This window comes from Glossina fuscipes, unplaced genomic scaffold (assembly GCF_014805625.2).
Source record: "Glossina fuscipes isolate IAEA_lab_2018 unplaced genomic scaffold, Yale_Gfus_2 1, whole genome shotgun sequence".
Classification (NCBI taxonomy): Eukaryota; Metazoa; Arthropoda; class Insecta; order Diptera; family Glossinidae; genus Glossina; species Glossina fuscipes.
This window is the reverse complement of record NW_023998415.1, coordinates 45,359,913-45,377,988: the sequence shown is the minus strand read 5'-3', so window position 1 is coordinate 45,377,988 and position 18,076 is coordinate 45,359,913. Positions and strand designations below refer to the sequence as shown.

Below are 18,076 nucleotides of genomic sequence, written 5' to 3'. Positions count from 1 at the left end.
GGTAAATATCTTAGGAAAGTAAGTATTCTGCGTCGAACAGCATTGGGAAAACATTGTTCATTATGATCTTTTACTATTATTGCTGCGATCAAATATTTCTGGAAAAAGGCTTGTAATTTGAAAATTGATGGCGAAAACAAGTAAGAATGTCTATGGTGGGGAAATGATCGAAAACTTGATCCGATCCGCACCAATTCCAGTACCGTTACCCTTTGAGTTAAAACGTATCACAAATACTAACTTTTAACACAATATCTCGAATAGTGCGACCTGTACATTGAAGACAAAAAATTAAAACAAAAGGACGGAGAAAAAGATAAACTTACAGCGGTTCAGAATCGCTTTCTAAAGGATTCAAATCACCTTTTATTTTATAGATCGATTCAGAATCACTTCTGAATGAGCAACACTTTCTAAATCGATCTATAAAATAAAACGTCCTTCCGTGTGTTGCAATCGTCCGCACAAACTCAACATACCCATGCATCTCAATTGACGTAGGGTATAAAAAGGGCCAATAGTCTTAGTTGCTAGTTTCAATATTACTTTTAATCTCTTGACGCCCTCGACCATATATATTGATGTTTAGATTCTTTTGAATTGCTATCATTAATAAGAAGAAGAAAATTTAGATCTTGACGCTAACGGCTTGATGCACCAATAGGGGTACTTAAGGTGCACAGTTATTTGTTTTGTACAATAGGGATAAAAAAGAAAAATATTGCAAAAAAAAAAAAAGGAAGAAAAAATCATCCCTGAACGGTGTTAATCCTAGAATTTATTACTTTGGTAAGCCAATAAATCAAACATAAATATAATATCAAAAATACAGAAGTAAAAGAAAATTACTTTTTCGAAATAAAATTTATTCCAAATTTCAATATTTTCTTCTTTTGATGCCGAAAAAAATAATCTCAGGGCTTTTATAGATAAGAAATGCTGCCTTTTTCAAATTAAAAGCGATAGAGATGAGCACGACTTGGTTATCTCAAAACAAAATATCCATTTGGGACTCTGCACAAAATAACAATCTTCTTCTTCTTATTCTTAAAACAAAGTTTTGTATTTGCCAAATTATTGTTTGAACGGATGTGACGGACGGACACACAGATAAAAATCTTAAGAGAAATCATTTTATAGATATAAAGAAAGGATTTAAAAATTCTCTAGGAAGACTATAAACCATAAAAATTAATTTAGAAAATACGTGTATTAGTTTTAGAAAAAAAAAAAAATAAATAAATAAATAAAAATAAATAAATAAATAAATTAATAAATATAATTAAAGAATAAACATTTTACGAGGTAATGTAATCAATGAAACTTCCGGAAAGCAGTATACGAGCGTGTGTACGAATATATACATATTGGCTACAAAGACATGATTTTTCTATCTGATGTATTTCTATCGTACAGCGTATTTATTATTATAATTATTATTATTATTAATTTTTCTTTTCTTTTTTTTTTCTTTTGCCATTTTTATTATTATTATTATTATTATTATGAATAAATTTAATGAATTTCTATTATTTAAAGATTTTGTGTATTTGTGTGTGTGTGTGTGTGTGTGTGTGTGTGTGTGTGTGTGTTGTTGTTGTTTTTGTTCTTGCGATTGTTTTTTTTTTTTTTTTTTTTTTTTTAAATATATTTCATATATATGTGTAAAGATATTAAGTTATATTTAATCATGAATTCTATTATTATTGATTCATTGGTTGTTTGATGTATTTGAAGTTTGAAAATTTATTGAATGTTTTTAGAAAACATGTCTAATATATAAAAAGAATGAAACAAAAAAAAAAAAAAATGAAAAAATAATTACACAAATTAACGGTGTTTTTTTTTTACGATGGGCAGCAAGAATTTATGCACAATTGAATAATATATAGATTTTTAAAACAATATACTTGAAGCCTAGCTTCGCTCTACGATATACGTACATATGTATTATACATTACATGCATATGCTATGTATGTACATATATACCTATATATATATATATATATATATACATATATATATATATATCTATTTGGTTTTGGTTTAATGTTAAATTGTTTTATAAATTTTTTTGCTTTTAATTTATTATCAATAATTTAACACATTATTTATTTAATTATTTATTTATTTTTCATTTATGGTTATTCTTATATATTAATTAGACATTACGAGTGCTTGTTTATGTTGTTTATATGTTATTACTCTTAAAAAACTGTTCCCTCATTATATGATATTTAAGACTACAATGTATTTTATAAATGTTTCTCTTCTTCAATTTGCTTATTTATTTTAATTTTCATTTTTATTTATTTATTATTTCTTTTTTAATTTATTTATATATTTATTTATTTTTATTTATTTATTTTTTTTTTTTTTTTCTTTACTATTATTAACCCTTTGCTTGCTTGTGTGCTGTCATTGCTTTCTTGAATGTTTTTGATTATTTCAAAAAAAAAATTTTTTTTTTCACATTTGTTTCCAATTTATACCAAGCAGTCGGTATTAAATTACAAATTTGTTGTTGTTTTACTCATAAAAATACAAAAATGAAACCATTTTCTTCGTGTGCGTGCGCGTATATATATATATATGTATGTATGTATGTGTATGTATGTATGTATGTATGTATGTGTGTTTTTTATCATTTGGAAATTATTACATGTACGCGAGACTGTATGATTAACTTAGCGATATTTGCTTTGGAATTTTTTTTCATAAAATATTCGCAAAATAAAAAATCGCCAAATATTATAAATAATTAGAGGAAACCTACACAAAAACAAAAATAAACAAACGCTTTCGAATATTTTTCGTTTCGTTTTTCTAGACACGCGGGGAGAATGAGGTGCCCAACATGTCTGACTTATCCTATCGCCTTGCGAAATTTTCATTGATTTATCGTTTCGAAGCGCAAACAGTCCATCCGTCTGTTTTGTATTGTGTGGAATACTATCGATTGCAGGAACTGGAATCTACAAGTGCGAGCGTATTTAATCGCAAATACTCCCACAAAACAGAAAAAAGAAAAACCTGAAATCATAAAAGTCGAAAATCGATAATCGATTGCGGATAGACATCAACCTTACTTGTGTATGATTAGTCTAAATCCCTTCTATGACAATCTAAATGTTGTTTCCTATGATAGGCATTTTCGAAAGAGAGTTTGGTTTAAATATTATCAAAAATATTTCCCAGGGCATGCCTCTTTACGAATTCAGTTTCAATAATTTATACGTTTTATTCATTGACAGGGGGCATCACAAGATTCTCAATGCCTCTCAATGTAATGTATGTATACAACTTACTTAGTTGATGTAAAAAAAAAAAAAAAAAAAAAAAAAAAAAACGGTGTGATTTTAATTTTCAAATGTTCGATCGAGTCCAGTTAACTATTGTCTTTCTATTTCGATTTTTTTCGATTTTCAGAATTTCAATCGAGTAAGTAAGTATTACTAATATAATACTTTCGACGGGAATTTTCGCTAATCTTTTTCGCAATACGACGGTAGTTAACTCGAACATTGGCATTTTATGTACAGTAGTTCGGAAACTCTGACTTTTATAAAAAGATCCCTTCGACAATGAAGGGATCCACCTTGAGAAACGATTCATGCCAAATAATTTGCTGGATTCATGCATAAATGCATTACGTTTCAAGGCAGCGATAAATCTTGATCTCTTGCTATTCATATACATATATGTACTTTTATCGATTATAATCAAGCATATATATATATATATATATATATTCGTTTAAAAGTAGTAATAAAAAATGGAAATCAATCTGTGCCCAATAGTAGCTCTAATGATATGGAAATTACAAAAGCAATTTATAAATTTCTCATACACGTGAATCATTTTCTTCGCATTTCGAATTTCGGATCTCCCGATAACTCTCTGGAATGCATTTCATCAAATTTGAGATTCATGTCTACTATTCGGTATAAAATGTATGTAATCCCGTGAATGACAGATTTACTTAATTAAATAGCTGCAGGATAAGTTGGCAGTGTCACAATAGAGATCAACATTGCATTACACTTGTACGGGAATTGAGTTCGGCATTTGCTAAAGGTCAATAAAATAAATAATTGCAGATGCCTGGTAATTTACTTTATTTTTGAAAAATATAGAATTTTTTTAATTTTTAATTTTTTTTTTTATAATATGACCAATCACTCAGGGAATTCCCCCTTTTCCGTGTAACGCAGAAATGGACGTCAGAAGACGTGAGAAAAGAGATAGGAAAGGTTGGTGGCCGTAGCCTAGTGAGGTGGATGTGTCCAATCGGTAGGTGTTATGCCTTCTCCGACTGAGCGCAACGCAATGCATATATCGTATCATCGGTGGGTTTAGGCTTTGTATTAATATTTTGTTTAAGCAACAACTTATGGTTAATAATCGTTTCGAAAACGTTTCTAATGCTTAGATATATGCGTCGGAGACGCAAATCAATTAAGGCAAATAATCCTGGATTAAGATGAAACTGTAGGACAATTGTCACTTGTCAGTCATATGCCCATTGGTTATATAAGGTCTTTGTCGTGCAAAATATTTCAGATCGCGAGAGTTGAAAATGTCAAGTTTGAAAATGGGCCTCGACTAATCTTATTAATCTCGTTAATCATGATCGAATCTTTTATATCCCATCAACGTGTAAAGAGAAGGAAAAAAAAAACTAAATTTTTATACTCTATAATATTGGGTGGACGCGGCTGATTTCTATTTTCAGAATAAAAGTGGAAATTTGTATGATGTATATATGGTAGGGAAAGCAAAGGTGTTCCTAGGCATTGTAGTCGTATCCTCTAAGCGATATCTTCATTTTTCCAAACGAGAGATTATTTGCCGCAGCTAAAACACATTTGGGCAGACGGACATGCTTAGGCGCATTCCGAATTTAAAACTGGCCAAGAATTTCTATATAGTACTACATAGGGTTTTTAAAAGCTTGTTTCGGCGCTTTGTAAAACGATAAAAAAAAAATTTCAATCCCTGTACACTACAATATTGGTAAGGCGTGGTCAATTTCTCTCATTTTTATGCAGGTACCGCAGCGCCTCGCCCACAGAACATATGTTCGAATTCTTATAGATCATTATCTGCTGTAGTTTATGCGTGATGAGGCAAAAAAAAAATATTTTTTATTGAGAGACGTTGTGAGTTTACGTAACACTGAAGTCGTGCCTTCCGATCGATTTGGCCAATTTATGTTTTTGCTAAATGTAATGTTTGACGATTTACGTCCAGGACGGACAACTGAACCGGCGGAGATGCTTAAATCAATTCAGAATTTGATGCTACTGGTGGGTCTTCGAAGCAGCCTTTTCGGGTGTTGCAAACGTTTTGCCAAACTGAATATACCCCTCATTTATTGGTTATTGGTATAAAAATATTTTCGGACGCAAAATTCATAAATACTTTTCTCATCAATTTAGTTACTAATTTCTAATGCTCGATTCTTTCAAAAAAAAATTCAATTTGATAAAAATTTATGTAAGTTGCGTAAAAAGGAAAATAATAACAATTTTTAACCGTATATACGGAATTCGAACAACAAAAGTATGATTACAAAAAAAAAAAAAATCAAAATGCAAATTTATTAAAGAATTCTTTTATGTAGCTGCCCCCTCGCCACTCCCTCACTAATACAAATCCATATTTCATTCAATGTAATTGTTTACAAAACGAAAATAAAAAAAAAAAATAAAAAAGAGAAAAAAAAATGACTAAGAATCGAATGGAAAAAATAAACAAATGCGATACATAAAAGAAATGGTTTTCTTTTTTTTTTTATATTTATTTGTATCAGTTAACATAATTTTAATTATTTTATTTTTTATTTGCTTTTTTTTTCTTTATTATTTTCATTTCAAGGTATATAGCTTCATAGGTGGATGTGTATGTGTAAGTGTGTACAAAGGTGTACCTATGTATATGTATAAATGTATGTATGTGTATGTGCATATGTATATTGTGTACAAGTGATTTTGCATTTCTTATAAAATGTGGCAGACAATCGGAACTAGTCTGAGGGATAATGAAGGTGATGTGTGTGTTTGTGTGTGTGTTTGTGTATGTTCGAAAGTAAGAAAGAGAGGAAAAGATAGATGACACAAGATATCGGATTCTATTAAAACAATATACATTTAATAAATTATATACATATATAATATGAATTACTTATACAAACATACATACATACATACATACATATATAGATGCATATGTAGCATTTGAACACAATTTATAAATAAATCCAGAAAACAAGAAAAAAATTTTTTGTTGTGTACCTCGATTGCATTTTTAATAGGCAAAAAAGAAAAAAAAAAAAAAACGACTGAGAATACTTTAAAACGGTAATATATTTTTATTACAATAATAATTGTTGATTCTTACAAAAAGTCAGATTTTTTTCTAAAAATTTTTTCGAGTTCTTTTTATCGCAATGCTTATGCGTTCATTTTTATATGCGTGTGTGTGTTGTGAGTGTATGTGTGTTTGTGTGTTTGATGTGTACATGTGTAGACGTGTGACCAAAAGCACTTAATTTTTTATGTTTTAAATTAAAATGAGTAAAAAATTATATAATTCGCTAAATTTTTAAATTGAAATAATAATAAAATCCTTTCTTAATATAGAGAAAAAAGCATTAAAAATTATGTTTCTTGTTCTTTTTTTGTTGGATTTCTTTTCTCTTGTTTTTTAACATACTAATAGAGTTGACAATGATTAATTTTTGTGGGTGTATAGGTGTGGTGTGTGTGGTATGTTCGTTTTTTTTTTTTTTTTTTTGTTTAAGAGTTTGCTTATATATTAATTCCCTTATTGCTAGATTTTTCGTTAAATTTTTTTTTTAAGTTTTTCTTCTTTTTTTTTTTTTTTTGTTTTTTTGTTTTGTTTTTATTTTTTTTATTTTTTCATTTCTGTTTTAATGACCACACATACATGCTTTTACAATTGAATTTATATATATATGTATAAGTGTCGGGTTGTATGTATACTTTGCAAATTATATTATTTAAAAAATACACACGTATAAATATATTCTGCATACGTACATACATGTATATGCATATATATATATGCATATGTACATACAAGTATATGCATATATAAGTATATAAATATATGTAAAGAATCATTATATACATATATATATATATATTTACATAAATATATATATGTATATATATATATGTATATATTTATATGAAATATATATATACATATGTCTATGTAAGATACATATTAGTTGTTTCGCATTAGTTTCACTAGAAACTTGAAGTAATTTAATTTTTAATTTTACTTTTTTTTTCTCTTGTATGTATAAATATAACTATGGTATATATAAGTATTCATTTTTTTTTTTTTTTTATATACAATTATATATATATATCTATATACATTTATATATAGATATATAAGTCGACATATCAATTTTTCTGTATAATTTTTCCCTTTGTTACAATTTCAGCGTAATTTATCTTTTTAGCCTATTCAAGCTCTTAGGAAAACTTATTAAATAAATAAAGAAAACAAGTTAATTAAATTAAGTTTCTTATTTATTCGGCATTACCTATAGCCGAATATAAATTAAATACATGCATGCAATTGCGTCCTCTTAAAATTCTCTTTTGTCTTTTCTTAATACTTTATTTATTTATTTATTGATTTTTTTTTATCTTTATTTTTTTTGTTTTTATGTAAATTCTCTAATCAGTCACTGCTCAATCTACAAACGACACTCTATGCTGCTTAATATGTTCCTCTTTTCAACGTTTTACACTTTACGTCAATCATTATAAATGCTTGCATTTATTTGCTTAATTGTTAATAAATTTTCTACAAAAGAGTTGTTATTCAAAAGAAGAAGAAGAAGAAGAAGAAGAAGAAAAAGAAAAACAATCCCTTAGATGTTTTAATGCAAAATGCCATGTATTTACTGCATTTTTTCAATAAATTATTTCAAAACGTACTTATGGACCTTCAACGATTAACAAACAATAACAGAATTCCTTCATTGTATTCGAATTTTTTTATAATTGTAAATTTTCATTATAATTTCAGGCGACCTTCCAATTCGCAAATTCACAATTTTCCAATTATCAATGATCAATGTACGAATTTCGATTTTCTCTTAATTAACAATTTTTTTTTATTTTATAACTTAAAATTGTGAACAAGCAAAGTAGTGTGTAAAATTTATGAAAAACGAAAAAAGCAACAAACTTTACAATTAAGTTTTCTAAACTTTCAATAAAAATTTATATAATCATATGAGCAATATGTCTGATACGGGTTTTAATGTGTATAAAACAAAAAAAAAAAAAAAGGAAAAAAAAAAGGAAAATAAAAAAATTAAATTTATGAAAAAAAAAAAAATAATGTATATATTAAAAAAAAAATAAAAATAAAATAAAATAATAAATAAATAAATAATGCATAAAAAAAAAATCAATAAATAATGCGTAAAAAAAAAAAAATGTAATAATAATAAAAATAAACACAGCAGTGCATACAACATTCACACTACTCTGATAATTTACAGGCAATTGTTGGTATCCTTACATATAATACAATCTCTCAATCTCAAGTTTGATCTAATGATTTACAACATCTTTATTAGAAATTTCTCTCTCTCTAAAGAGACCCGAAAATAATCTGCGCATTCTATATTCATATTGATTATTTTTTGAAAAGAAATAAAATTAAAAATATAAAATAAAAAAAATAAAAAAAAACCAGGATAATCTCATTTAATTTAAGGGCTTTCTATGAAAACTTTTAAAATGCAATTATTTTAAAAACATTTTTAAAAGCAATTCAAAGTATAATACTCAATTTTAGACAATAATTAACATTTCATCTAGACGGATCTTGTTAATTATTATTAACTATGATCTCAATATCTCCGCTTATTTTAATCAATTAGGACATTAATTAGGTATAAAAGAGAATCGATGCCGTCGATACCGAATTGCAGAAGAGGAACTCTCAAATAACATTAAACTACATATATTAATTAAAATTTCATGTTACATTAGTAGGATATTGTCATCCTCAAGGTCCTTGCCAATAAGTGTACACAAGACGCTTTGGCATTCGGCTGTCGCAGGCAAGAAGTAGCAACACGTGATTACGCTTCAACTGGTATATAGTGGAAGAAGTGGACGACAAACGAATACGCGGACAAACATGTGTCTCAAAATAATTGCAGAAATGACGAGTCGATTTAACATTTAAAAAAAAAAAAAAACTATACAAAAGTTATTTCTTTCCTAAAATTCTTCAAGTGTCATGTAACATAATTTTATAATTGCCTAAATATCATTGTACGTACATACATTATCAATTAAACATCATACGAAATTTTTTTCAAGTTTTCTTAAAATATGGAACCAAAAAAAAAAACAAAAAAAAAATTAAAAAAAAAAAAGTACGCAAAAACTTATTAACGCTTAGTTATTTTAAACGCTATTCCATATATACATATACATATATATACATATACATATATATATATACATATACATATATATACATATACATATATATATATATATATATATATACATATATATACATATACATATGCACATATTTATGTAAATGTATATATGTATATGTATATATATACTTTATATATATTATACATTTATTATTTGTATGAGTTTTTTGTTTCTGCTTTTTATTTCTTTTCATTAAATTTTAGGCTAAAAATTTGTAGATTCTATCTCTTAATTTTCACTAAAATTATTCTAAATATATTTTAACACTTAATCTTAAAAAGAAAGGGGAAAAGTTTTTAAATTTTTTTTTTTTTTTTTTCTTTCTTTTTTAATTTCATTTTTTTCTTATTTTTTACTTTTTGCTTTTGCTTTTACGGCAAATAGTGCATAATGAATTTACGCATACACAAGACTAAGAGACTCTACACTATTTACTATCGTAGATAATTTTAATTGCATTTGATAAATAATTGCATAAAATTTTTCGTTTTTTCTTTTTCATTAAATATTATTTAAAATTACTTAAATTTTTTCATTGTTACTACAATTACTTTGTTTTTGTTGTTGTTGTTGTTGTTGTTGTTGTTATTATTATTATTTTTATTTCAAGGAGCCTTTATTACCTTTAAAACACACAAATGAGTGGCGAGTTCAAACTAGAAAAAAAGATATGGCAGGAGGGAGTGAGAAAGAAAATTAGATACGATAGAGAGAGAAAAAGAAAAATAGATAGAGAGAGAGAGAGACAAGACGAGTTCAAGACACGACTCCCTTCCGTTTGTATGTGTATATATGTATATTTTTGATTTTACTATTATTATTTTTTCCTTTTCTGCATTGTTTTAAACGGTAATTATTTCGCTTAGTTGTTTTTATTTTATTTAAATCTATCTCTCTTAATAAATTTTATAAAATATTTACACGCAAAAAGTTGAAATCAATAAATTAGGCGGAAACAGACAGAAGACAGATAGAGCAAAAGTACATACATACATCTACTTTTAACACATAACAAATAATTTAAAAAATTTTGATAAATCAAAAATGAAACTAAGGAAAATAAAATAAAATAAAAATAAAATACATTTTCTTACAGAGTGAAGCATTAAAGAAAAAAACAAAAAAAAAAAAACCACATATGTTATATGCATAAGAGTATAGTTACTTTTAAAAGGGGGAGAGAATGTAAAAAGGAAATGGATAAAGCCTCGCTTGGAAGTCCGATAAACGGAAGCATAAGTTCATAAAATTAATATAGAAATGAAAATATGAAATAAATTATTACAAGCAATCAATAATAAAATTTGTACACACTGACGAATATAATCTATATTTTTGTTAATGCTCGGGTGTGTGATACATTACACCAACAAGTCTGTAGGAGGGCAGCAAGTTGAAAAAAAAAAAAAAAAAAAAAAAAAATTTGATACAAAAAGAAGAAAAAAACTTTTGGCATTTATTGAAGAAGAAAACATTAGTTTCTTTTCTTTCGTTTTTCTGAATATCACAGAAATAAATTTTAAAAGAAATTACTTTACAAGGGAGCAAAAAAATTTACAAATAATACATAGTGCACAGGTTAATTATACATAAATAAGAAAAAAAAAAGAACAAGTATTGATATGAAATCTGTGAAATATATAACAATAACTAAAGCAATAATGATAATAATAATAATAATAATAATAGTAATAGTAATAGTAATAGTAGTAGTAGTAGTAGTAGTAGTAATAGTATTAAAAATGTGTTTTCATTTAAGCAATTGCAGCTGTCAAATAATAGAGATCCATCAGTGTCTGTACGTTGATGGGTAAGCACGATAAACGATCGTGAGTATTCGAGTCTAATGCCAACCAAGACAGTGCATTATAGCCTTCAAGTACATAACGTAGCACATCGGCCGTTAAAGTTGAATCCAACGGATGGTCTGTGGCCGATGAATGGGCATTTGTCGAGTTAAGTATATCGTCGGTGGTTTGTATATTGGGCACGTGCAAATGTAAAGCGGTTTTCAGGAATACAGGACACACATCTTCGAGATGTGGGCAAGCAGCCCAGAACCACGATGGCATACGTCCCGTAGGGGCTGTAGATACCAAATAGCCCACAGCCAAAGGTTGTTGATTTATAGAACCGACCTTTAATGTAAGAAAAGATTTCGAAATTATATGTGAGTGTGATATTATATCATTAAAATACTACACCTTATGATGATTTGTGAAACTGTCTAATTAAGTTACTTTCTATTTTTGCATAACCTATGTAAAATTTTTCTAATTTAAATGCAAAAAAATCCATCTACCGCTAAACTAAATGCCCCCCTCCCCGTTTCCTCATCCTTAACCCTCTTATCTTGCCCCAAATTGTAGAACTTAATTGAGAGACGGACTGTTTTACATATGTGAGAGATCGTTACTACCTAACTTATAAGCTTCTATATATATATATATATATATATATATATATATAAAATAACTCCTCTAAAGTAGATTTTTGTCGAAATATCTCGTATAACGAAAATTTTTGTCAAATCAAATCGTCTCAGTGGAAACTGAAGCGCCCCAAATTCATATAGCAAGCAAGAGATGAAACTTTCTCTCTCCTATTTTTGTAATTTATAAAGTCCGAGTCCGAGTCCGAGTTACTGAGACATTGCTTGGTTACAGAAAGCATATACCATATTTATATCGATCTTTCATTTGGGTAAAGTCTCATCTTCAGCGTTCATTCTTTGTGTAAAGTATCATCGTATCTTTATGTGTCATTACCATAGCTTAGCAAATGATAAGAAGTAAAGAGAAGAAGGGAATGTGTTTTAGCTAGTTTTAGCTCAGCTAGTTCATACTCAGCCTGCTGCTGCTGCTGATTGAGGACTTAAGGAAAAAGAAACGAAACTTTAATTTAAGCCGACTAGGCTTACCTCTTCAACATCTTGTTGTTGAGCTGAATTAAAATTATTACCACCAGCGCTCTGCCAACTACGATTGTCCTCCATACGATCAGGGCTGTTGTGATCTGAGATACCGCGATCTACGTAGCGAAGTAAAATCAAGAACAAATTAAAAAAAATCTTATAAAAAAAATATTTAAAAACATTGAAACTTACTTTCCCAAATAAGTAAATCGTCTAGATCGGTATCTGCAAAAGCCTCGTTTTCATCTTCTTCAAAATTTAAGAAATCATTGTCCAAATCCACTTGTGGTTCATTTTGAAATTGTCGTGTAAATGACTTTAAAGAAAAAAAATTATTCAAGCACTGATTTCGAACAAAGATTTCTAATATTGAACTTACCAAGCATACTGCACTAGTAGGAAATACCAAAATATGGGTGCAAGTAACATCTTGAGGCGTCGAGAGCGGATTTTGTATGGAAATTTGTGAGAAGCGTTCATCGGGCGTAAATTGATCAGGCATTACACGCAATTTGGCATCAGGTTCCAACGTAACCAGGCAAGCGCTTAATATACTTGGTGGATACATGAGTTGGCATTGCTTGCACATGTCCTTGAGCTGTTTAGTAGCTTTTTGTAAATTTTGTTTACTTAGCAGGGCACTCCATGATTTCAGTTCACTATGACCGATACGTCCGATACGACCTAAAACTAATCGCCATGTTTGCGTAGTTTGCGAAATTAACCCCAAAATGTAATCCATAAGTTTGCTGAGACCAATACGACGAGCAGGTGCTTTCCGGCGCCGGGTACGATTTGGTACGTCAATGTTGATACAGACCTTCTCTAGCATTTCTCCGCGATCATCCGTAACCGTAGCCAATAACCAGCTTTGATCCTCGCTCATACAGTAATTGCAGTACATAACTGAGTATTTCTGCTCATTGGGGCTGCCACGCATGCCACCAGACGCTGCTCTCGAAAAATCCGTTTTCTCATTCTTTTCGTGGATGGGTGCCAATATATAAGGTGGTGTGTACATTTTATATGGTCGGCGATTTTGGTCATCCTTGCTTTTAAGAAATGCTTCAATATTGGCGGCCGTACCGAATCCAGTTAGGCTTTTAACAGCCTGCGCATGAACCATGTGTCGCCTGCACTGAGAGAAAATATTAAGAGCTAAACATTTTATTTCATCAGAGAAACGTTTGCGATTGCGTGTCCGCCCCAATTCAAGTATCGACTCTAACGAGATAATTTGAATATTCATATTAGCTCGCACCGAGTCTGGTATACTTTTTAGTAATTCGGAATACATTCTAAGTATAGCAATACAAGCCAGTCGCTCCAATTCGGGAGAATCGGATCCATATGTGAAAGGTTCCACTACGTATAAAACAATAGCTGGCGGATTAATTTCCTCTAAGGTCTCACCAACGCCCAACGGGTCACCCAACACCAAAGGAGGTTTTACGTCTGGTTTCACATCAGTGCCCTTATTATCGTTTATATTCCCAGAGTTATCTGTGGTCGCATGTTGAGAAAGATCTCCATGTTCCATAGGCGTAGATGACGCATGATCGCCTCTATCAGAGTTTTCAAGACCAGTGATTGTACCAGCCATAGGACTGCTAGTATTGCCAGTTGCATTCAAACGGGTATTGTTATGAGATCCCGCGTGAATATTGGCATCAGGGGGATTTAGAAGACTTTTATCGCTGGGTATACGATTGAGATAGGGAACCAACATATGTTGAAAGGCATGGGCATACAAACGCAACTTCTCCGCTAATGTAGTGTCTTCCATTGTTCGTAACCAATTGTCCATATTGGTCGTGTAAGGTTTTTCTGTAGGCGGGCGCTGACTCACTGTTAGCATTCCTCCCCATCCACACATAAGCGTATGCTTGCCCAATTTACACATTTCATAGGTGGTGCTAAGTTCTTTAAAATACGTTTTCGTTTTACTGATGACATAATCATTATCAGGCGCTATTACTAGATAAACTACGTCTCGCGCATACGAATAAGGTTCCAATAGGAACTTATCCCAATAATGAATTGCTAGAGGGGCGACTGAAATCCAGTCCTTATCGTGACCGACTATTACAGATGGTATCGGTTGTGGTTCACATTGACCAGAGGCTCGTCCAGCAAGTCGATGGAATTGACGCCAAGTAAGTGGTCCACTTACAGTATATGTAGCATCTTTGGCACCCGCTGCGCTTCGTGATTTCGAATGGAATGCATTTTGAAGCATAGGCTGAATGGATTTCATGGTACTAACAATGTCCTTATTGCTGCGGGAGAAGCCTACTGGCATGTACGGCCATTTATGAACATTTAAACGTCCTGTGAGAGCTAAAATTGTTTGTGAGCCGCTTTTACGGTGGGAGAATGCTATAATCTGTTGATCCATTACATCCACCCGCGAACTATCGAAAGCAAGCCGAGCTTGCTCGAGTGCCAGAGATATTATATCATTGGCATCCATATACTCGAGCACATTAGCAATAGTAGTGACTGATTGCGGTTGACGATTTCTTTTGGCTAGCCTCCGTCGATGTCTTTGTAGAGCTCTATGAACGGCGCTACTGGAGGTTTGTATAATTGAGCACTGATCCAGCAGTAAATTAAATATGGAATAAGCCAATTGATCAGCCGCTTTGTCCATTACGCCATTACCATTAGTTCCATTAGATTTCGAGGTAAATGAACTTATTAGCGTTAGGAGAGATTGTTTTTTATTACGTCCCGGGTCTTCAGCTATACCGGTAATTTCTAGTTCGTCCTCATAAAAGAGACCAGCCCCATACGCCAAACGCCTATTTATTACAGAACTAAACCCGCAGGTGCATTCAACAGAATCATCGTCCACATAACCAGTGATGTGTTGTTGGCCGTTTGACGCAGGTGTTGTCGTTGACGGTGTTGTTGAAGAGCTGGAGCCTGCTCCAGCCAGTGATGCTGGCGAATCTAAAGCGCTTCCAATGCCACCACCACCTCCACTACTAACTGCACCAAAGGCACTTAAAGCACGTATGTTTCCTACTGTAGTTGCAGACGATGTTAAAGGCGAGGGATTGAAGGAGGTACCCGGCAAAGGCACATAAACCCCTGAATCGGCACCACGAATGTTACCAATACGCTGTGAGTCAGCATTGCACACACACACAGTGCTGCTGTCAAAATTGTGGTCACGGAAAACATTCAGAGCTGTATCGTATAGCAGTATGTTCACGATAAGAGAACTAACTTCGGGTAGTTCGCGGGTTACTGCGTTGGCAGATGTATTGCTAACGGTACCCGAGAATAATCCCAAACTAGCTGAGGGATGATGTACACCCGAAACACTGGGTGGACCACCCACGGAATGTAGATTTGCTACGCTTTGAGGCGTATGAGGCGGTTCTTGAGAGTGATATTGCTTATTGATATATGCCGCTGTTGATGACGCAGAAGATAAGGCAGGACTTGCAACTGCGACTTCATATGGTGGGGGCGGATGAATTGGTGTTTGTCTTTGTTGGTGGTGCATCATGGGACTTGTGTGTGGAAAGGGAACGTGAGGGGCGGGCGAAACAGGAGACATACCAGCACGTTGCATTAGTTGTTGCATAGCAGACGGTGTATTTGTCAGCGCTGCTTGAGGGCAGTTAAGTTGGTTTAATAATAAACTGCCTCCACCACCCCCGCCACTACTAAGCGGTGTAGGCACTGTATTGTGCATGGGTGACGATGACATTGGACCTAGAGGTGTGCGGGGCTGTTGTAAAGGTGTTCGTGGTGCGGATGAAAGCAGTTCGTGCAATTGTTGATGCTGCTGGTGCTGGGGTTGCTGTTGCTGGTGGTTTTGCTGTTGCTGGAGGGATTGATTGTGTTGTTGTAATTGTTGTTGCTGTTGCGGTTGTTGATGAGTACTGCGGGTTGGCTGCCAAGAAGGTTTATAGATACAATTAGGCGGCGCAATTAATGGCGCCATTGTTTGGCTAGGTAGATTGGTCAATGGTGCATACTTTGATGACCCCACGAATTTTGCTTGTTGTGGCGGTCGATATACGTACGACCAATCTTCTATAGGCTCTTCGATCGGGCTACCTAACTCTATAGAATATTCTTGCTTGATTTTTAGCATACCCAAACCGCTGTCCAAGTTAGATCCCAAGTTAGTAATTACACTTAAATCGGTCATATGTATATCCATTTGGCAGGGACTCGAATTTGGATGATGTTGCTCATGAGAAGGCGGTGTGGGAAACATTTTTGTGAGATCTTCAGCTTGAATTATATTTGCACCGCCAGAAATATTACCAACACTGTTATTTAAGGATGATACCGCTGACGTGGAAGAAGCCGATGAATTATTACAATTTTGCAAAGCAACCATAACAGCGGCTCCAGCAGTGCTATTGGCAATCGCTACATTGGAATTGCCCAAAATCGCTGGATTTGTACTGCGTTTTAAATCATCAATGGCTGTATTGCTGATAGCGCAACCGTTTGATGGATTATTTGAATCTGGAGGTGTATGGATTTGAACGCTACTGCACTCATCATTCGAAGAGGTTTCAAAAAGTTGTTCCAAGTCGTTAGGCGAAGGATTTAAACCTTCCACAGTAAACAAGTTGCCACCGATGCCACTTTTCGAGTCCTTGCATGGCGAAATTGAAGAGGTGCCGCTCGCCGTACCAGACATCATTTCAGTTTTGATGTCAAGCTCTTCAAAGAAATTGCTAGTAGTACTGGAGCCGACCGCTGTCAGTGGTCCTGCAGAGTTATCATTTGCTAACCGACTAATGTTTTGATTATTGCTGGCAATGCCTACAAGGCCACCAGACATATCAGCCATAAAGGTGGAAGAGTCCACACCTGACACAGAAGCTATTTGTGCAGCTTGTACTGAATCTGCGGCCAGTAGTTGATTTCCATAAACTGAACGTGGTGAAGGCATTAACGGTTTTATATGCGTATGTCCTTCGTAAAGATTTTTGGTACGCATTATACGACATGGTTTCGATAAATCGTTGGGTTTAAAACGTTTAATGGTATGATAGGACCTGAAAAATAATTTAGAATTTTTTTTTAACTAAAAATTTTTTTAAAAAAGTAAAATATAACAAAACTCTTAATGAGTTTTATTGAAAAATTACGCGGATCTTTCGAAATTTTATAATCAATATCTAATTGAGACTGTATTTATTTATACTTGAAAATCCGAGATATAATTGACATATTTTAGTCAAAAAAATTTCGTCAATTAAAATTTATTTTAATCTAAGAGCAAAAGATAGATTTTAATCGAATTTTCAAGTAAAATCTCGTTTAATACTCTATCAAAGCTATATGCTACAATATTATATGCAAATGTGAGAGCTTACCAAGCATCCTGTACTGTGAAATCGTAGAGAACGTCCAATTTAAGACAATCATCGTTGGCGAAACTATCAATGTCTTTGACACATATTTTTGGTGGCTTATATAAATTTAAGAAGTCATGCATTGCATGAATAGAATTTCCGGCGGAGCCTTGAGTCGATGAATTTCTCTTTAAACTGTTTGGCAACATTGCGTTAAGAGTGGTAGTGCTGTGGCTGTGGCTGTGGCTGTGGCTGGTACTGGAAGCAGAGGAAACTGTTGGATTTAATTGTAGACCAGTTGATTCTAATT

At 32.0% G+C, this 18,076-nt stretch overlaps 1 protein-coding gene across 1 annotated transcript in view; it reads right to left on the bottom strand.

Moving 5' to 3' along the window:
- Window positions 1–11,195: 11,195 nt before the first annotated feature.
- LOC119644968 (mediator of RNA polymerase II transcription subunit 13) overlaps window positions 11,196–18,076 on the bottom strand; it is a 34,432-nt gene continuing 27,551 nt past the window's right edge. The window contains 5 exon segments of the mRNA XM_038044711.1: window positions 11,196–11,654; window positions 12,437–12,546; window positions 12,623–12,746; window positions 12,810–17,466; window positions 17,788–18,076. The exon segment at window positions 17,788–18,076 is cut by the window's right edge and continues 4 nt beyond it. Of these exon segments, the coding sequence (XP_037900639.1) occupies window positions 11,271–11,654; window positions 12,437–12,546; window positions 12,623–12,746; window positions 12,810–17,466; window positions 17,788–18,076 (5,564 nt within the window). The 3' untranslated portion in view covers window positions 11,196–11,270.